Raw genomic sequence first — 22,612 nt, 5'->3', positions numbered from 1 at the left:
TTTAGAGAATAAGCATCCAGAAACACAACTACTACTACTACTACTACGGTCTGACTGTTTTAGAGAATAAGCATCCAGAAACACAACAACTACTACTACTACTACCGTCTGACTGTTTTAGAGAATAAGCATCCAGAAACACAACTACTACTACTACTACTACCGTCTGACTGTTTTAGAGAATAAGCATCCAGAAACACAACTACTACTACTACTACTACGGTCTGACTGTTTTAGAGAATAAGCATCCAGAAACACAACTACTACTACTACTACTACGGTCTGACTGTTTTAGAGAATAAGCATCCAGAAACACAACTACTACTACTACTACTACCGTCTGACTGTTTTCCATAAACACAACAACTACTACCGTCTGACTGTTTTCCATAAAATTGTCACATCCACAACAACCCCATGCATTGCCACATCCACCACAACCCCATGCATTGCCACATCCACCACAACCCCATGCATTGCCACATCCACCACAACCCCATGCATTGCCACATCCACCACAACCCCATGCATTACCACATCCACCACAACCCCATGCATTGCCACATCCACCACAACCACATGCATTGTCACAGCCACAACAACCCCATGCATTGCCACATCCACCACAACACCATGCATTGCCACATCCACCACAACCCCATGCATTGCCACATCCACCACAACCCCATGCATTGCCACATCCACCACAACCCCATGCATTGCCACATCCACCACAACCCCATGCATTGCCACATCCACCACAACCCCATGCATTGCCACATCCACCACAACCCCATGCATTGCCACATCCACTACAACCCCATGCATTGCCACATCCACCACAACCCCATGCATTGCCACATCCACCACAACCCCGTGCATTGCCACATCCACCACAACCCCATGCATTGCCACATCCACCACAACCCCATGCATTGCCACATCCACCACAACCCCATGCATTGCCACATCCACCCCAACCCCATGCATTGCCACATCCACCACAACCCCATGCATTGCCACATCCACCACAACCCCATGCATTGCCACATCCACCCCAACCCCATGCATTGCCACATCCACCACAACCCCATGCATTGCCACATCCACCACAACCCCATGCATTGCCACATCCACCACAACCCCATGCATTGCCACATCCACCCCAACCCCATGCATTGCCACATCCACCACAACAAACATTACATACTTAGGACGCTTAATAAGTGACAACAGATATATGAAGATAACTTTATTCCATTACTCAACAATATGAAAGCAGATCTAATTAAATGGAACTATCTTCCCATACATCTAACAGGTAGAATAAACGTCTTCAGAATGGCACGGCTCCCAAAGGTTGTATATTTATTCTCAGTCATACTAATTACCCCACCGAAGACCGAAGTATACTCAGTCTTAATGGGAGAATAAAACTCATAGAATAAAAAGGAAGGTTTTACATCGTCCTCAGTCTGAGGGGGGTTTTAACCTTCCGGACATGGAATTGCATCAGCTTGCTACCCAAGGCTTTTACTTGGGACATATAGTTAAATGCACTAAAGAGGAACAATGGATACATATTGAAGATGCGCATGCTCATCGCCAGAATATTTTCACGTTTCTATTTTCAAAGTATAAAGCTAATAACACAAACCTCTTTAAGGATCGGACCCTTTTTTTCACTTTTCGCCTAAAATGACATACCCAAATCTAACTGCCTGTAGCTCAGGACCTGAAGCAAGGATATGCATATTCTTGATACCATTTGAAAGGAAACACTTTGAAGTTTGTGGAAATGTGAAATTAATGTAGGAGAATATAACACATTAGATCTGGTAAAAGATAATACAAAACATAAAAACATGCGTTTTCTATTTATTTTTCTGTTCCATCATCTTTGAAATGCAAGAGAAAGGCCACAATATAATATTGCAGTTTAGGCGCAATTCAGATTTTGGCCACTAGATAAATAATAATAATAATATGCCATTTAGCAGACGCTTTTATCCAAAGAGACTTACAGTCATGTGTGCATACATTTTTACGTATGGGTGGTCCCGGGGATCGAACCCACTACCCTGGTGTTACAAGCGCCATGCTCTACCAATTGAGCTACAGAGGACCAGATGGCAGCAGTGTGTGTGCAAAGTTTCAGATTGATCCAGTGAAGCATTGCAATACTGGACTATTGGTCAATTTACATATTTTCAAGTACATAACTATAGAGAACATACAAAAATGATATGGTAATACAAATTGTAAGTTTACACACTCACAGGAATGTCATACATGATGGATCATTAGCGTATACACTAACTTTCACACATCTAGATGGCCGGGTGGGGAGGGTGTGGAGCCAGAGACAGCAGGGGTTCAAACTGTAGAACCCAGTTCCTACATTTGAATATAAAAATTGATTTTATCAAACAAAACTATGCTACATTTGATCTCTGGGACCCTTAGGATGACAAATCAGAGCAAGATTACTGAATGTAAGTACATTATTTACCTTCAGAGGTGAATGTATCAAACCAGTTGCCGTGATACGTTTTTTGTTGTTGTGCACTCTCCTCAAAAAATAGCATGGTCTTTTTTCACTGTAATATCTACTGTAAATTGGACAGTGCAGTTAGATGAACAAGAATTTAACCTTTCTGCCAATATAAGACATGTCTATGTCCTGGAAAGTTTGCTGTTACTTACAACAGTCATGCTAATCACATTAGCGCATGTTAGCTCAACCGTCCCGTATACGGGACACCGATCCCGTAGAGGTTAAACAACGTAATAGTTAAGACACAATATGGAAGAAAAATGAAACATATTCTACAAGAACCAATATCACTCCCTTAAAACACAACCCTATGGAACAATCCTTGGATAGCTTTTCAGAATTCACCAATAAAAACTAAAGGTATAGAAACCATGAATAGCTTGGTAACAGGAAATACATTCGTTTACATTACAGAATTAAAAAGCAATTTTGGACAGACCAATGAAGATATTTCAAATACATGCAACTTAAAAGTTTCATATTACGAAATTTCGATTTAAAATCTTTTGGACATCAGAGTAAAATATGAACTATTGGAACCAAGACGTAAGAACTGGCGCAAGACGAAATTACAGTTAACGAAAATATGTGCTTAATACCGTATAAACTAATGTATAGATTTTATTATACAAGAGACATCATTCCCAAATTCTACAGCACAACGGCAGAGTCATGTCTTAAGTGTAAAACTAATAATGGAAATGTTATACATTCCAAAAGTTAAGGGCGGAGTTAGAAAGTTTGCTGTCAGAAGTATTACAATGGAAATGTACTTTTAATCCGTCTGTCTGCATATTTCAAGACATGGCATATGAGATACCTGATGGGTTGGACCATACTTTTCTCCTCAATCATCTTGAGAAAAAAAAACATATACTTAAACTGGAAATCAACCAATCTTCCATCATTAACACAATGGAAAAGGTGAAATGCTTTATTATCTAAATGTTGAAAGTGGGTGACAGAGAGAAACAAAATGGTGCAGTTTGAGGCCATGTGGTGGAGAGTGATGCTGGGGATGGGGTGTGAGCAGGTGGGTCTGGGCAGGTGGTGGAGAGTGGGGGTGGGGGTGTGAGCAGGTGGGTCTGGGCAGGTGGTGGAGAGTGATGATGGGGGTGGGAGCAGGTGGGTCTGGGCAGGTGGTGGAGAGTGGGGGTGGGGGTGGGGGTGTGAGCAGGTGGGTCTGGGCAGGTGTGATGTCATTGATGTTTGTGTGCATCTTTATGCTGTCGTTTGTATGTTTTGTATTGTAAAAAAAAATATATATATATACATTTGGAAATGTGTCCTTTGGTCTGGAGTCCAAATTTGAGATTTTTGGTTCCAACCAGTGTGGTGAATGGATGATCTCCGCTTGTGTATTTCCCACCATAAAGCATGGAGCAGGAGGTGTTATGGTGTGGGGGTGCTTTGCTGATGTCTGTGATTTATTTAGAATTCAAGGCACACTTAACCAGCATGGCTACCACAGCTTTCTGCAGCGATACGCCATCCCATCTAGTTTGTGCTTAGTGGGACTGTCATTTGTTTTCAACAGGACAATGACCCAACACACCTCCAGGCTGTGTAAGGGCTATTTTACCAAGAAGGAGAGTGATGGAGTGCTGCATCAGATGACCTGGCCTCCACAATCCCCCGACCTCAACCAAATTGAGATGGTTTGGGATGAGTTGGACCGCAGAGTGAAGGAAAAGCAGCCAACAAGTGCTCAGCATATGTGGGAACTCCTTCAAGACCGTTGGAAAAGCATTCCAGGTGAAGATGGTTTTTTATTTAACCTTTATTTAACCAGGTAAGCCAGTTGAGAACAAGTTCTCATTTACAACTGCGACCTGGCCAAGATAAAGCAAAGCAGTGCGATTAAAAACAACAACACAGAGTTACATATGGGGTAAAACAAAACATAAAGTCAAAAATACAACAGAAAATAGAAAATATATATACAGTGTGTGCAAATGTAGCAAGTTATGGAGGTAAGGCAATAAATAGGCCATAGTGCAAAATAATTACAATTAGTATTAACACTGGAATGATAGATGTGGAAGAGATGATGTGCAAATAGAGATACTGGGGTACAAATGAGCAAAATAAATAACAATATAGGGATGAGGTAGTTGGGTGGGCTAATTTCAGATGGGCTGTGTACAGGTGCAGTGATCGGTAAGGTGCTCTGACAACTGATGCTTAAAGTTAGTGAGGGAGATAAGAGTCTCCAGCTTCAGAGATTTTTGCAGTTCGTTCCAGGATTTTGCAGCAGAGAACTGGAAGGAATGGCGGCCAAAGGAGGTGTTGGCTTTGGGGATGACCAGTGAGATATACCTGCTGGAGCGCATACTACGGGTGGGTATTGCTATGGTGACCAATGAGCTAAGATAAGGCGGGGATTTGCCTAGCAGTGATTTATAGATGGCCTGGAGCCAGTGGGTTTGGCAACGAATATGTAGTGAGGGCCAGCCAACAAGAGCGTACAGGTCACAGTGGTGGGTAGTATATGGGGCTTTGGTGACAAAACGGATGGCACTGTGATAGACTACATCCAATTTGCTGAGTAGAGTGTTGGAGGCTATTTTGTAAATGACATCGCCGAAGTCAAGGATCGGTAGGATAGTCAGTTTTACGAGGGCATGTTTGGCAGCATGAGTGAAGGAGGCTTTGTTGCAAAATAGGAAGCAGATTCTAGATCTAACTTTTGATTGGAGATGCTTAATGTGAGTCTGGAAGGAGAGTTTACAGTCTAACCAAACACCTAGGTATTTGTAGTTGTCCACATACTCTAGGTCAGACCCGTCGAGAGTAGTGATTCTAGTCGGGTGGGCGGGTGCCAGCAGCGTTCGGTTGAAGAGCATGCATTTAGTTTTACTAGTGTTTAAGAGCAGTTGGAGGCTACAGAAGGAGTGTTGTATGGCATTGAAGCTCGTTTGGAGGTTTGTTAACACAGTGTCCAATGAAGGGCCAGATGTATACAAAATGGTGTCGTCTGCGTAGAGGTGGATCTGAGAATCACCAGCAACAAGAGCGACATCATTGATATACACAGAGAAAAGAGTCGGTCCAATAATTGAACCCTGTGGCACACCCATAGAGACTGCCATAGGTCCAGACAACAGGCCCTCCGATTTGACACATCGAACTCTATCTGAGAAGTAGTTGGTGAACCAGGCGAGGCAGTCATTTGAGAAACCAAGGCTATTTAGTCTGCCAATAAGAATGCGGTGGTTGACAGAGTCAAAAGCCTTGGCCAGGTCGATGAAGACGGCTGCACAGTACTATCTATTATCGATCGTGGTTACAATATCGTTTAGGACCTTGAGCGTGGCTGAGGTGCACCCATGACCAGCTTGGAAACCGGATTGCATAGCGGAGAAGGTACGGTGTGATTCGAAATGGTCAGTGATCTGTTTGTTAACTTGGCTTTCAAAAACTTTCGAAAGGCAGGGCAGGATGGATCTAGAGTGTCACCCCTTTGAAGAGGGGGATGACCGCGGCAGCTTTCCAATCTCTGGGGATCTCAGACGTTACGAAAGAGAGGTTGAACAGGCTAGTAATAGGGGTTGCAACAATTTCGGCTGCTAATTTTAGAAAGAAAGGGTCCAGATTGTCTAGCCCAGATGATTTGTAGTGTTCCAGATTTTGCAGCTCTTTCAGAACATCAGCTGTCTGAATTTGTGTGAAGGAGAAGCGGGGGGCATGGGCAAGTTGCAGCGGAGGGTGCAGAGCTGGTGACCGGGGTAGTGGTAGCCAGGTGGAAAGCATGGCCAGCTGTAGCAAAATGCTTGTTAAAATTCTCGATGATTGTAGATTTATCGGTGGTGATAGTGTTTCCTAGCCTCAGTGCAGTGGGCAGCTGGGAGGAGGTGCTCTTATTCTCCATGGACTTTACAGTGTGCCAAAACATTTTGGAGTTAGTGCTGCAGGATGCACATTTCTGTTTGAAAAAGTTAGCCTTTGCTTTCCTAACTGCTTGTGTATATTGGTTCCTAACTTCCCTGAAAAGTTGCATATCGCGGGGGCTATTCGATGCTAATGCAGTACGCCACAGGATGTTTTTGTGCTGGTCAAGGGCAGTCAAGTCTGAGGAGAACAAGGGGCTATATCTGTTCTTAGTTCTGAATTTTTTGAATGGGGCATGCTTATTTAAAATTGAGAGGAAAGCACTTTTAAAGAACATCCAGGCATCCTCTACTGACAGAATGAGATCGATATCCATCCAGGATACCTGGGCCAGGTCAATTAGGAAGGCCTGCTCGCTAAAGTGTTTTAGGGAGCGTTTGACAGTGATTAGGGGTTGTCGTTTGACCACGGACCCGTTACGGACGCAGGCAATAAGGCAGTGATCGCTGAGATCCTGGTTGAAGACAGCGGAGGTGTATTTAGAGGGTAAGTTAGTCAGGATGATATCTATGAGGGTGCCCATGTTTACGGATTTAGGGTTGTACCTGGTAGGTTCCTTGATAATTTGTGTGAGATTGAGGGCATCTAGTTTAGATTGTAGGATGGCCGGGGTGTTAAGCATATCCCAGTTTAGGTCACCAAGCAGTACGAACTCTGAGGATAGATGGGGGCAATCAATTCACATATGGTGTCCAGGGCACAGCTGGGGGCTGAGGGGGGGTCGGTAGCAAGCGGCAACAGTGAGAGACTTATTTCTGGAAAGGTGGATTTTTAGAAGTAGAAGCTCAAACTGTTTGGGCACAGACCTGGATAGTATGATAGAGCTCTGCAGGCTATCTCTACAGTAGATTGCAACTCCACCCCCTTTGGCAGTTCTATCTAGACGGAAAATGTTGTAGTTGGGGATGGAAATGTCTGAATTTTTGGTGGCCTTCCTAAGCCAGGATTCAGACACTGCTAGAACATCAGGGTTGGCAGAGTGTGCTAACGCAGTGAATAACTCAAACTTAGGGAGGAGGCTTCTGATGTTAACATGCAAAAAGCCAATGCTTTTACGGTTACAGAAGTCAACAAATGATAGCTCCTGGGGAGTAGGAGTGATACTGGGGGCTGCAGGGCCTGGGTTAGCCTCTACATCACCAGAGGAACAGAGGAGGACTAGAATAAGGATACGGCTAAAGGCTTTAAGAACTGGTCTTCTAGTGCGTTGGGTACAGAGACTAAAGGGGGCAGATTTCCGGGCGTTGTAGAATAGATTCAGGGCATTATGTACAGACAAGGATATGGAAGGATATGAGTACAGTGGAGGTAAACCTAAGCGTTGGGTAACAATGAAAGAGATAGCATCACTGGAGGCACCGATTGAGCCGGTCTCCGCGTGTATGGGGAGGGGGGTGGAACAAAGGAGCTCTCTGAGGCAGTTTGAGAGGGACTTGGGGCTCTACAGTGACATTTTACAATAAGGTTGAGAGAGTGCCAATAGTGTGCAAAGCTGTCATCAAGGCAAAGGGTGGCTATTGGAAGAATCTCAAATATAAAATATATTTTGATTAGATGCTGAGTATTTCCAACCCCACTTTTACCTCATCATGTAGAATAGTTGTTTCTCTGCAGTCCAATGTTGTGAACATACCAATCTGGACATTGTAATTTTCAATAGTGGTTAAAAAAATGTTTTTAGAAACATATTTGTAATTGGTTCCGTAAATTCCTTCTTGCATTTGCTTATAAGCACAATAAAAATGGACATTGATTGAAATGAAATATATTTTGAATTAGTTATCCACATTTATGCGTTTTGAAATACGGGCTTTTATTTTGAATGATTCCTCATTACCATACAAAGTGACGTCAATGTTTGTGCTGCTGGCAGAATACTGGTCTGCTTCGTCTGTATCCACAACACGTAAGTACATAAACAAACACGTTTTGGTAACATCTGATCGTTTTTCAGCTTCGTAGCTAGAAGCATACAGTAACGATAAAACAGGGGTTGACCATCTAATGGTACATTGAAGAATTGATTGCTTCTATATTAGTGCATCGTTGATTGGGTCGTGAGGCTTCGTCACAGCTCTAACGTTAGCTAGCTAGCTAGCCTGTCTGTTTCTTTCTTTCTAGCCTGTCTGTTTCTTTCTAGTGACAGTGCAGAATAATATGCACATAAAGTGTTTTCTCTTTATGCGCATACATATGATTTATAAACACGATTACAATTGAGCATGTTAAAGGCAAAGGCAGATTTTCTCCAGGCGATTCGGTATGCGCACATCTGTAGCACGCAGCCTGAATCCTACACAAAGACGAATGGGGGGAAGCCAACTGGCTAGTTCTGTTAATACTGTGGTGTTGGTCCAATGTCTGGGACATGAAACTGGAAATATAAAATACAACAAATGTTTAGAACAGTTGCCTCCCAAAATATAGTTAGTATTCATTGACATTTGGTGTGAATGTAACGTTACTCAGGGTAGCTAACTAATGAATGTGCTTTGGAGGCAAAACAGGAACCCTACAGTAGTTGGCTGTCAAACCATCAGATTGCTGTCAAAACAAACATTGATATGACAACTATTACCACGTTGAGGTTATTTTTGTTTTCCAGTTGTTCCCTGATGATCATATTAATGTATCTACCTAGCCATCTATACTGAACAAAAATATAAACGCAACAATTTCAGAGATTTTACTGAGTTACAGTTCATTTAAGGAAATCAGTCAAGTGAAATGAATAAATTAGGCCCTAATCTATGGATTCCACATGACTGGGGAGGGACGCTGCTATTGGTGGCCCCACCCACTGGGGAGCCAGGCCCAGCCAATCAGAATGAGTTTTTCCCCACAAAAGGCCAGACAGAAATACTCCTCAGTTTCATCAGCTGTCCGGGTGGCTGGTCTCAGACTATCCTGCAGGTGAAGAAGCCAGATGTGGAGGTCCTGTGTTGGCGTGGTTACACGTGGTCTGGGGAGGTCCTGGGCTGGCGTGGTTACACGTGGTCTGGGAGGTCCTGGGCTGGCGTGGTTACACGTGGTCTGGGGAGGTCCTGGGCTGGCGTGGTTACACGTGGTCTGGGGAGGTCCTGGGCTGGCGTGGTTACACGTGGGTCTGGGGAGGTCCTGGGCTGGGCGTGGTTACACGTGGTCTGGGGAGGTCCTGGGCTGGGCGTGGTTACACGTGGTCTGGGGAGGTCCTGGGCTGGCGTGGTTACACGTGGTCTGGGGAGGTCCTGGGCTGGCCTGGTTACACGTGGTCTGGGGAGGTCCTGGGCTGGCGTGGTTACACGTGGTCTGGGGAGGTCCTGGGCTGGCGTGGTTACACGTGGTCTGGGGAGGTCCTGGGCTGGCCTGGTTACACGTGGTCTGGGGAGGTCCTGGGCTGGCGTGGTTACACGTGGTCTGCGGTTGTGAGGCCAGTTGGACATACGACCAAATTCTCTAAAACGACGTTGGAGGCGGTTTATGGTAGAGAAATAAACATTCAATTCTCATGGCTACCGACGTGAGTGCTACGGGGCGGTAGTCATTTAGGCAGGTTACCTTCGCATTCTTGGGCACGGGGACTATGGTGGTCTATTTGAAACATTTAGGTATTACAGACTCGGTCAGGGAGAGGTTGAAAATGTCAGTGAAGACACTTGCCAGTTGGCCGGCACATGCTCAGAGTACACGTCCTGGTAATCCATCTGGCCTTGTGAATGTTAACCTGTTTAAAGGTCTTGCACACATCGGCTACGGAGAGCGTGATCACACAGTCGTACGGAACAGCTGGTGCTCTCATGCATGCTTCAGTGTTGCTTGCCTCGAAGCGAGCATAGAAGTAATTTAGCTCGTCTGGTAGGCTTGTGTCACTGGGCAGCTCGCGGCTGGGTTTCCCTTTGTAGTCCGTAATAGTTTGCAAGCCCTGCCACATCCGACGAGCGTCAGAGCCGGTGTAGTAGGATTCAATCTTAGTCCTGTATTGACGCTTTGCCTGTTTGATGGTTCGTCTGAGGGCATAGCAGGATTTCTTATAAGCGTCCGGATTAGTTTCCCGCTCATTGAAAGCGGTAGCTCTAGCCTTTAGCTCGGTGCGGATGTTGCCTGTAATCCACATCTGTGGCATTCTGTTGTGTGACAAAACTGCACATTTTAGAGTGGCCTTTTATTGTCCCCAGCACAAGGTGCACTTGTGTAATGATCATTCTGACAGCATACCACCCTGCATCCCACTGCTGGCTTGCCTCTGAAGCTAAGCAGGGTTGGTCTTGGTCGGTCCCTGGATGGGAGACCAGATGCTGCTGGAAGTGGTGTTGGAGGGCCAGTAGGAGGTCCCTGGATGGGAGACCAGATGCTGCTGGAAGTGGTGTTGGAGGGCCAGTAGGAGGTCCCTGGATGGGAGACCAGATGCTGCTGGAAGTGGTGTTGGAGGGCCAGTAGGAGGTCCCTGGATGGGAGACCAGATGCTGCTGGAAGTGGTGTTGGAGGGCCAGTAGGAGGTCCCTGGATGGGAGACCAGATGCTGCTGGAAGTGGTGTTGGAGGGCCAGTAGGAGGTCCCTGGATGGGAGACCAGATGCTGCTGGAAGTGGTGTTGGAGGGCCAGTAGGAGGTCCCTGGATGGGAGACCAGATGCTGCTGGAAGTGGTGTTGGAGGGCCAGTAGGAGGCACTCTTTCCTCTGGTCTAAAATAAAATATCCCAATGCCCCAGGGCAGTGATTGGGGACATTGCCCTGTGTAGGGTGCCGTCTTTCGGATGGGACGTTAAACAGGTGTCCTGACTCTCTGTGGTCACTAAAGATCCCATGGTACTTATTGTAAGAGTAGGGGTGTTAACCCTGGTGTCCTGGCTAAGTTCCCAATCTGGCCCTTATACCATCATGGCCACCTAATCATCCCCAGCTTCCAATTGGCTCATTCATCCCCCTTCCTCTCCCCTGTAACTATTCCCCAGGTCGTTGCTGTAAATGAGAATATGTTCTTAGTCAACTTAGCTGGTAAAATAAAACAAATCAACCAAGCTATCGGATTGATCTACCAACCAAGCTATCGGATTGATCTACCAAGCTAGCAATCGGATTGATCTACCTAGCGATCTATCTGATTGATCTACCTAGCTATCTATCGGATGTATCTACCTATATTGCTTCTCTGTTTTTTGTTTTTTCTGCACATAGTTGTTTTAGTTTTTTTGGTGCTGACCAAAAGTAAACTGTTAGAGTGAGAGCGTGCGAGAGAGAGATGTGTGGTCCATTTTAATGACGCTAATGTTTTTTATTCCAGATTGGGACTATGACGCAGACAGTGCAGACCAATGGGGTGCAACCTCTCAGTAAGACATGGGAACTCAGTCTGTATGAGCTACAGAGGACTCCACAGGTAGGGGAGCACATTTAATGTAACACCTCTCTGTCTCTGAGCTACAGAGGACTCCACAGGTAGGGGAGCACATTTAATGTAACACCTCTCTGTCTCTGAGCTACAGAGGACTCCACAGGTAGGGGAGCACATTTAATGTAACACCTCTCTGTCTCTGAGCTACAGAGGACTCCACAGGTAGGGGAGCACATTTAATGTAACACCTCTCTGTCTCTGAGCTACAGAGGACGCCACAGGTAGGGGAGCACATTTAATGTAACACCTCTCTGTCTCTGAGCTACAGAGGACGCCACAGGTAGGGGAGCACATTTAATGTAACACCTCTCTGTCTCTGAGCTACAGAGGACGCCACAGGTAGGGGAGCACATTTAATGTAACACCTCTCTGTCTCTGAGCTACAGAGGACTCCACAGGTAGGGGAGCACATTTAATGTAACACCTCTCTGTCTCTGAGCTACAGAGGACGCCACAGGTAGGGGAGCACATTTAATGTAACACCTCTCTGTCTCTGAGCTACAGAGGACGCCACAGGTAGGGGAGCACATTTAATGTAACACCTCTCTGTCTCTGAGCTACAGAGGACTCCACAGGTAGGGGAGCACATTTAATGTAACACCTCTCTGTCTCTGAGCTACAGAGGACTCCACAGGTAGGGGAGCACATTTAATGTAACACCTCTCTGTCTCTGAGCTACAGAGGACTCCACAGGTAGGGGAGCACATTTAATGTAACACCTCTCTGTCTCTGAGCTACAGAGGACTCCACAGGTAAGGGAGCACATTTAATGTAACACCTCTCTGTCTCTGAGCTACAGAGGACTCCACAGGTAGGGGAGCACATTTAAAGTAACACTTGTGTCTCTGAACTACAGAGGACTCCACAGGTAGGGGAGCACATTTAATGCAACACCTCTCTGTCTCTGAGCTACAGAGGACTCCACAGGTAGGGGAGCACATTTAATGTAACACCTCTCTGTCTCTGAGCTACAGAGGACTCCACAGGTAGGGGAGCACATTTAATGTAACACCTCTCTGTCTCTGAGCTACAGAGGACTCCACAGGTAGGGGAGCACATTTAATGTAACACTTGTGTCTCTGAACTACAGAGGACTCCACAGGTAGGGGAGCACATTTAATGTAACACCTCTCTGTCTCTGAGCTACAGAGGACGCCACAGGTTGGGGAGCACATTTAATGTAACACTTCTGTCTCTGAACTACAGAGGACTCCACAGGTAGGGGAGCACATTTAATGTAACACCTCTCTGTCTCTGAGCTACAGAGGACTCCACAGGTAGGGGAGCACATTTAATGTAACACCTCTCTGTCTCTGAGCTACAGAGGACTCCACAGGTAGGGGGAGCACATTTAATGTAACACCTCTCTGTCTCTGAGCTACAGAGGACTCCACAGGTAGGGGAGCACATTTAATGTAACACCTCTCTGTCTCTGAGCTACAGAGGACTCCACAGGTAGGGGAGCACATTTAATGTAACACCTCTCTGTCTCTGAGCTACAGAGGACTCCACAGGTAGGGGAGCACATTTTAATGTAACACCTCTCTGTCTCTGAGCTACAGAGGACTCCACAGGTAGGGGAGCACATTTTAATGTAACACCTCTCTGTCTCTGAGCTACAGAGGACTCCACAGGTAGGGTTGCTTTTAACTTTTAGTTTAAAGTTTATGATGTAGATTTGAGAGTGTGGAGTCCTCTGTAGCTCAGAGACAGGGTTCGTCTATGCCCTGACATGGCTGTAGACGCCTAACACCACCACTAGGGGGCAGTAGACTGGTTCAAACACCGCTCTAATGCGTCTCTTTCTCTTTGGAAGAGCGGGGACAGTGCCGTCTGAAACCATAGACGATAGTTCGGCAGCCCCCGTCGCTCTTTTGGCGTGGTGCGGCTGAAGCACGTCTCTGTTTCATGCAGCGCGCTGTCGGGAGAAATGGTCATGTGTGTTAATATATGTTAATTGCATGCAAATAAAGGTTGCTTCGCTACCACACCCACAATGGAAGCACAATAATAGCCTTGGATTGGCTGGCGGAGGACCTCTGAGGAGGGGAGCAGCTCTACTTAAGCAATAAGCACAAGAGGCTGTGGTATATGTCCAATATACCACAGATACAGGCTGTTCTAATGCACGACGCAACACAGAGTGCCTGGATACAGCCCTTAGCCGTGGTATATTGGCCATATACCACAAACCACCGATGTGCCTTAATGCTATTATAAACTGGTTACTAACGTAATTAGAACAGTAACAAAAATGTTTTGTCATACCCGTGGTATACGGTCTCATATACCATGGCTTTCAGCCAATCAGCACTCAGGGCTATAACCACCCATATACAGTATTGATCACAGCATAGGCTAGCCAATAATTCCGGATATTACAGGAAGGCTACTCTTTGATTCCTTTTGTAAAACGGAGTTATGAAATCTGAAGACGTTACGTTAACTGAGAACCATTAAACTGATCATATTTACTGTTTCAAACATTAACTTCCATAGTTTTTCCTTTGTCTTTTTAGTGAAATAAACTCAGTGGTTTCTTTAGGTGGATGATGATGAGGCGCCGTATGAATCTAAACATGAAAACAATGAATGACTTGTTCTTTGTGAATCTCTCCTGTTTCCTTTTGTGGTGGTGTGTATATTTCTACATCATACAGTGCATTCGGAAAGTATTCAGACCCCTTGACTTTTTCCACAGTTTGGTACGTTACAGCCTTATTCTAAAATGGATTAAATAGTTTTTTTCCCCTCATCAATCTACACACAATACCCCATAATGACATAGCAAAACCTGGTTTTATGACATTTTTGCAAATGTATTACAAAAAATACAAAAAATAAAACCTTATTTACATAAGTATTCAGACCCTTTGCTATGAGACTCGAAATCGAGCTCAGGTGCATCCTGTTTCCATTGATCATCCATGAGATGTTTCTACAACTTGATTGGAGGCCACCTGTGGTAAATTGAATTGATTGGACATGATTTAGAAAGACACACACCTGTCTATATAAGTTCCCACAGTGGACAGTGCATGTCAGAGCAAAAACAAAGCCATGAGGTCGAAGTAATTGTCCCTAGAGCTCAGAGACAGGATTGTTTCGAGGCACAGATCTGGGGAAAGGTACCAAAAAATGTCTGCAGCATTGAAGGTCCCCAAGAACACAGTGGCCCCCATCATTCTTAAATGGAAGAGGTTTGGAACCACCAAGACTCTTCCTAGAGCTGGCCGCCCGGCCAAACTGATCAATTGGGGGAAAAGGGCCTTGGTCAGGGAGGTGACCAAGAACCCGATGCTCACTCTGACAGAGCTCCAGAGTTCCTCTGTGGAGATGGGAGAACCTTCCAGAAGGACAACCATCTCTGCAGCACTCCACCAATCAGGCCTTTATTGTAGAGTGGCCAGACGGAAGCCACTCCTCAGTAAAAGGCACATGACATCCCGCTTGGAGTTTTCCAAAAGACACCTAAAGGACTCTCAGACCATGAGAAACAAGATTCTCTGGTCTGATGAATTCAAGATTGAACTCTTTGGCCTGAATGTCAAGTGTCACGTCTGGAGGAAACCTGGCACCATCCCTACGGTGAAGCATGGTGGTGGCAGCATCATGCTGTGGGGATGTTTTTCAGCGGCAGGGACTGGGAGACTAGTCAGGATCGAGGGAAAGATGAACGGAGCAAAGTACAGAGAGATCCTTGATGAAAACCTGCTCCAGAGCGCTCAGGACCTCAGACTGGGGGCGAAGGTTCACCTTCCAACAGGACAACGACCCTAAGCACACAGCCAAGACAACGCAGCAGTGTCTTCGGGACAAGTCTCTGAATGTCCTTGAGTGGCCCAGCCAGAGCCCGGACTTGAACCCGATCGAACATCTGTGGAGAGACCTGAAAATAGCTGTGCAGTGACACTCCCCATCCAACCTGATAGAACTTGAGAGGATCTGCAGAGAAGAATGGGAGAAACTCCCCAAATACATGTGCCAAGCTTGTAGCGTCATACCCAAGAAGACTCAAAGCTGTAATTGCTGCCAAAGGTGCTTCAACAAAGTACTGAGTAAAGGGTCTGAATACTTATGTAAATGTGATATTTGTTATTTTTATTTTTAATACATTTGCAAACATTTCTAAAAACCTGTTTTTGCTTTATCATTATGGGGTATTGTGTGTAGATTGAGGGGGAGAAAAACGATTTAATCAATTTTAGAATAAGGCTGTAACAGAATATGGAAAAAGCCAAGGGGTCTGAATACTTTCCGAATGCACTGTATATACGGTATGCAATATATAGGACCAGAGTTAGGTATATGTTTTCATCTGTGTGTCCCCCCCTGTACAGGAGGCCATCACCGATGGGCTGGAGATAGCGGTGTCTCCCAGGAGCCTCCACAGTGAGCTGATGTGTCCGATCTGTCTGGACATGCTCAAGAACACCATGACAACCAAGGAGTGTCTGCACCGCTTCTGTGCTGACTGCATCATCACTGCCCTCAGATCAGGGTATGTACCCCGAACCTACCCTGAATTAACCTAACCTACCCTAACCTAAAGTAACCTACCCTGACCTAAAGTAACCTAACCTAAAGTAACATAACCTAACCTACCCTGAATTAAAGTAACCTAACCTAAAGTAACCTAACCTACCCTGAATTAAAGTAACCTAACCTAAAGTAACCTAACCTACCCTGAATTAAAGTAACCCAACTACTTGTGCTGACTGCATCATCGTTGCAGTCAGATCAGGGTATGTTATGATAATTATTATATTATGTTATGTAGCCTTTACCCTAACCCTGACCACCTTCCAACATAACCCTGACCCTAACCCTGACCACCTTCCGACATGTTCATATGATTCTCCTCCGTTTGAGCAAAAAGCAACAACACGACATGCTGCTGTTGATCTATTAGTTTGGTCTCTCAGACACTGATTACTATCTATTAGTTTGGTCTCAGACACTGATTACTATCTATTAGTTTGGTCTCTCAGACACTGATTACTATCTATTAGTTTGGTCTCTCAGACACTGATTACTATCTATTAGTTTGGTCTCTCAGACACTGATTACTATCTATTAGTTTGGTCTCAGACACTGATTACTATCTATTAGTTTGGTCTCTCAGACACTGATTACTATCTATTAGTTTGGTCTCTCAGACACTGATTACTATCTATTAGTTTGGTCTCTCAGACACTGATTACTATCTATTAGTTTGGTCTCAGACACTGATTACTTTGTCTGTGTTTTTGTATTTATCAAAGTCCTGATTGACTGCAGATAACTTTTGTTACACATGACATCATCATCACCACCACCACCGCATCATCATCATACGTAATCACCACATCCTCCACATCACCACCATCATCATCACCTCATCAGAGCAGCAGTAACTCACCAGCATTACGACTCGGAATACGACTTTTCCGAATTGGATCCTTTGTTCGTACCTCCCAGGACAATTGAACTGATTCTCTGCCGGCGGAGAAGAGGTATTCGGAGTGGACTTCTAGTCGGACTCAGGAGGCGTGCACACCATCCACCGCTTCCGAGTATATTACTCGCTAATGTTCAGTCTCTGGATAATAAAGTAGACGAGCTCAGGGCGAGGATCTCCTTCCAGAGAGACATCAGGGATTGTAACATACTCTGTTTTACGGAAACATGTCTCTCTCGGGATATACTGTCTTTGTCCATACAGCCAGCTGGGTTCTCAGTATATCGCGCAGACAGAAATAAAATACTCTCCGGGTGTGATTGTGATAACATACAGAAACTCAAGTCCTTCTGTTCACCTGACCTAGAATACCTCACAATCAAATGCCGACCGTATTATCTCCAAAGAGAATTCGGTTATAGTCACAGCCGTGTATATTCCCCCTCAAGCCGATACCCCGACGGCCCTCAAAGAACTTTACTGGACTTTATGCAAACTGGAAACCCCATATCCTGAGGCTGCATTTTATTGTAGCTGGGGATTTTAACAAAGCAAATTTGAGGAAAACGCAACCAAAGACATTGACTGTAGTACTCGCGCTGCTAAAACACTCTACCACTGCTACTCCAACTTCCGGGATGCCTACAAGGCCCTCCCCCGCCCTCCCTTTGGCAAATCTGATCACGACTCCATTTTGCTCCTCCCTTCCTATAGGCAGAAACTCAAACAGGAAGTACCCGTGCTAAGGACTATTCAACGCTGGTCTGACCAATCGGAATCCACGCTTCAAGATTGTTTTGATCACGCGGACTGGGATATGTTCCGGGTAGCCTCCGAGAATAACATCGACGAATACACTGATACGGTGACTGAGTTCATCAGGAAGTGTATCGGTGATGTTGTGCCCACTGTGACTATTAAAACCTACCCTAAACTGAAAGCGCGAACCACCGCATTTAACCATGGCAAGGTGACTGGGAATATGGTCGAATAAAATCAGTGTAGTTATTCCCTCCGTAAGGCAATCAAACAGGCAAAACGTCAGTACAGAGACGAAGTGGAGTCGCAATTCAACAGCTCAGACACGAGACGTATGTGGCAGGGTCTACAGACAATCACGGACTACAAAGGGAAAACCAGCCACGTCGCGGAAACCGACGTCTTGCTTCCGGACAAGCTAAACACCTTCTTCGCCCGCTTTGAGGATAACACAGTGCCACCGACGCGGCCCACTACCAAGGACTGTGGCCTCTCCTTCTCCGTGGCCGAATTGAGTAAGACGTTTAAGTGTGTTAACTCTCGCAAGGCTGCCGGCCCAGACGGCATCTCTAGCCGCGTCCTCAGAGCATGCGCAGACCAGCTGGCTGGAGTGTTTACGGACATATTCAATCTCTCCCTTTCCCAGTCTGCTGTCCCCGCATGCTTCAAGATGGCCACCACTGTTCCTGTACCCAAGAAAGCAAAGGTAACTGAACTAAATGACTATCACCTCTGTCAACATGAAGTGCTTTGAGAGGCTAGTTAAGGATCATATCACCTCTACCTTACCTGACACCCTAGACCCACTTCAATTTGCTTACCGCCCCAATAGATCCACAGACGATGCAGTCGCCATCGCACTGCACACTGCCCTATCCCATCTGGACAAGAGGATTACCTATGTAAGAATGCTGTTAATTGACTATAGCTCAGCCTTCAACACCATAGTACCCTCCAAGCTCATCATTAAGCTCGGGGCCCTGGGTCTGAACCCCACCCTCTGCAACTGGGTCCTGGACTTCCTGACGGCCGTCCCCAGGTGGTGAAGGTAGGAAACAACACCTCCACTTTGCTGATCCTCAACACTGGGGCCCCACAAGGGTGCGTGCTCAGCCCCCTCCTGTACTCCCTGTTCACCCATGACTGCGTGGCCAAGCACGCCTCCAACTCAATCATCAAGTTTGCAGACGACACAACAGTAGTAGGCCTGATTACCAACAATGACGAGACCGCCTACAGGGAGGAGGTGAGGGCTCTGGGAGTGTGGTGCCAGGAAAATAACCTCTCCCTCAATGTCGACAGAACAAAGGAGCTGATCGTGGACTTCAGGAAACAGCAGAGGGAGCACGCCCCTATCCACATCGACGGGACCGCTGTGGAGCAGGTGGAAAGCTTCAAGTTCCTCAGCATACACATCACTGACGATCTGAAATAGTCCACCCACACAGACAGTGTGGTGAAGAAGGCACCTTTAACCCTCACACACTTTTACATATGCACAATTGAGAGCATCCTGTCGGGCTGAATCACCGCCTGGTATGGCAACTGCACCACCCGCAACTGCAGGGCTCTCCAGAGGGTGGTGCGGTCTGCCCAATGCATCACCGGGGGCAAACTACCGGCCCTCCAGGACACCTACAGCACCCGATGTCACAGGAAGGCCAAAAAGATAATCAAGGACAACAACCACCCGAGCCACTGCCTGTTCACCCCGCTATCATCCAGAAGGCGAGGTCAGTACAGGTGCATCAAAGCTGGGATCGAGAGACTGAAAAACAGCTTCTATCTCAAGGCCATCAGACTGTTAAATAGCCATCACTAGCCGGCTACCACCCGGTTACGTAACCCTGCACCTTAGAGGCTGCTGCCTCTATATACATAGACTTGGAATCACTGGTCACTAAATAATTTTAGTCTATGCCACTCCGACATTGCTCGTCCTAATATTTATAATATTTATATATTCCTTAATTCCATTATTTTACTTGTAGGTTGTGTGTATTGTTGTGAATTGTTAGATGTACTGCACTGTCAGAGCTAGAAACACAAGCATTTCGCTACACACGCAATAACATCTGCTAAACACGTGGATGTGACCAATACAATCATCATCACCACCACAACCACAGGGTTGATGTCCTGGGGACCACAGGGTTGATGTCCTGGGGACCACAGGGTTGATGTCCTGGGGACCACAGGGTTGATGTCCCGGGGAACACAGGGTTGATGTCCTGGGGAACACAGGGTTGATGTCCCGGGGAACACAGGGTTGATGTCCCGGGGAACACAGGGTTGATGTCCTGGGGAACACAGGGTTGATGTCCTGGGGAACACAGGGTTGATGTCCCGGGGACCACAGGGTTGATGTCCCGGGGAACACATGGTTGATGTCCTGGGGAACACAGGGTTGATGTCCCGGGGAACACAGGGTTGATGTCCTGGGGAACACAGGGTTGATGTCCCGGGGAACACAGGGTTGATGTCCCGGGGACCACAGGGTTGATGTCCCGGGGAACACAGGGTTGATGTCCCGGGGAACACAGGGTTGATGTCCCGGGGAACACAGGGTTGATGTCCTGGGGAACACAGGGTTGATGTCCTGGGGAACAAGGGGGCCGTCATTGGAAATAAGAATTTGTTCTTTATTGACCTGCCTGGTAAAATAAAGGTAAAATAAAAAGGGTTAGCTAGGTCTAACTCTCTGTCTGTTCTACCCAGCAACAAGGAATGTCCTACGTGCTAACTCTCTGTCTGTTCTACCCAGCAACAAGGAATGCCCTACGTGCTAACTCTCTGTCTGTTCTACCCAGCAACAAGGAATGCCCTACGTGCTAACTCTCTGTCTGTTCTACCCAGCAACAAGGAATGCCCTACGTGCTAACTCTCTGTCTGTTCTACCCAGCAACAAGGAATGCCCTACGTGCTAACTCTCTGTCTGTTCTACCCAGCAACAAGGAATGCCCTACGTGCTAACTCTCTGTCTGTTCTACCCAGCAACAAGGAATGCCCTACGTGCTAACTCTCTGTCTGTTCTACCCAGCAACAAGGAATGCCCTACGTGCTAACTCTCTGTCTGTTCTACCTAGCAACAAGGAATGCCCTACGTGCTAACTCTCTGTCTGTTCTACCCAGCAACAAGGAATGCCCTACGTGCTAACTCTGTCTGTTCTACCCAGCAACAAGGAATGCCCTACGTGCTAACTCTCTGTCTGTTCTACCCAGCAACAAGGAATGCCCTACGTGCTAACTCTCTGTCTGTTCTACCCAGCAACAAGGAATGCCCTACGTGCTAACTCTCTGTCTGTTCTACCCAGCAACAAGGAATGCCCTGCGTGCTAACTCTCTGTCTGTTCTACCCAGCAACAAGGAATGTCCTACGTGCAGAAAGAAGCTGGTGTCTAAACGATCCCTGCGGCCGGACCCTAACTTTGACGCCCTCATCAGTAAGATCTACCCCAGCAGAGATGAGTACGAGGCCCATCAGGAGAGGGTTCTGGCCCGCATCTCCAAACACAACAACCAGCAGGCCCTGTCCCACAGCATCGAGGAGGGCCTCAAGATACAGGCCATGAACAGGTACTGTACCCTGACCCCTGACCTTTAACCCCTAACTCCTGACCCACAGCATCAACATACAGGCCATGACTGTACTGTACCCTGACCCCTGACCTTTAACCCCTAACTCCTGACCCACAGCATCAACATACAGGCCATGACTGTACTGTACCCTGACCCCTGACCTTTAACCCCTAACTCCTGACCCACAGCATCAACATACAGGCCATGACTGTACTGTACCCTGACCCCTGACCTTTAACCCCTAACTCCTGACCCACAGCATCAACTTACAGGCCATGACTGTACTGTACCCTGACCCCTGACCTTTAACCCCTAACTCCTGACCCACAGCATCAACATACAGGCCTTGACTGTACTGCTTCTCCTGCTTGCCCATTCCGGTGTCTCCTGACCAATACCACAACAACCTACCCTATGATGTAAAACATGTTTTCAAGAACTATGGTCAAATTGAATGTTACTTTATCAAATGGAATTTAAATCTGACCTCTCTCTGCTCTTCCCTCCTCCCACCACTGGGTGTCACTGCAGGCTGCAGCGGGGGAAGAAGCACCAGCTGGAGAACGGGAGCGGGGCGGAGGACAACGGTGACTCCTCCCACTGCAGCAACGCATCCGTCCACTCCAACCAGGTACAAGCACACCTTCACTCCCACGTAGGGTTGCAAAATTCTGGTAACTTCCCCCAAATTCCCAGGTTTATCAGAAATCCCGGTTGGGACTTTCCCAGAATCAGGACGGAAAAAGCAGGAAATCCGGAATCCTCCAACCAGGATTTCTTGAAAACCTGAGACTTTTGATAAAGTAGCCGTTTTTTTGCAACCCCTACTCACCCGTGCTCACCCCTACTCACCCGTGCTCACCCCTACTCACCCGTGCTCACCCCTACTCACCCGTGCTCACCCCTACTCACCCGTGCTCACCCCTACTCACCCGTGCTCACCCCTACTCACCCGTGCTCACCCCTACTCACCCGTGCTCACCCCTACTCACCCGTGCTCACCCCTACTCACCCGT

The 22,612-nt window shown here is 46.6% G+C and overlaps 2 protein-coding genes across 3 annotated transcripts in view; both read left to right on the top strand.

Moving 5' to 3' along the window:
- The first annotated feature begins 417 nt into the window (after positions 1-417).
- On the top strand, positions 418-1,230 carry LOC121534489 (histidine-rich glycoprotein-like). Its single transcript, XM_041841080.1, has one exon. It carries the CDS (start codon positions 418-420, stop codon positions 1,228-1,230), a length of 813 nt encoding a protein of 270 aa, XP_041697014.1.
- A 7,073-nt stretch (positions 1,231-8,303) lies between these two features.
- LOC121535541 (E3 ubiquitin-protein ligase RING2) overlaps positions 8,304-22,612 on the top strand; it is a 19,926-nt gene continuing 5,617 nt past the window's right edge. For both annotated transcript variants that reach the window (XM_041842717.2, XM_041842716.2), the window contains exons 1-5: positions 8,304-8,354; positions 11,708-11,803; positions 16,159-16,319; positions 21,378-21,593; positions 22,128-22,227. In XM_041842717.2, coding sequence (XP_041698651.1) covers positions 11,717-11,803; positions 16,159-16,319; positions 21,378-21,593; positions 22,128-22,227 — 564 coding nt within the window. In that variant the 5' untranslated portion in view covers positions 8,304-8,354; positions 11,708-11,716. The remainder of the gene's footprint in view (positions 8,355-11,707; positions 11,804-16,158; positions 16,320-21,377; positions 21,594-22,127; positions 22,228-22,612) is intronic.

This window comes from Coregonus clupeaformis, chromosome 21 (assembly GCF_020615455.1).
Source record: "Coregonus clupeaformis isolate EN_2021a chromosome 21, ASM2061545v1, whole genome shotgun sequence".
Lineage (NCBI taxonomy): Eukaryota > Metazoa > Chordata > Actinopteri > Salmoniformes > Salmonidae > Coregonus > Coregonus clupeaformis.
The sequence above is the reverse complement of the archived record's forward strand: the minus strand, read 5'-3'. Positions and strand labels throughout refer to the sequence as shown.

Coding starts and splice junctions, on each gene's coding strand:
- LOC121534489 (XM_041841080.1), top strand. CDS start 418: ATGCATTGCCACATCCACCACAACCCCATGCATTGCCACATCCACCAC.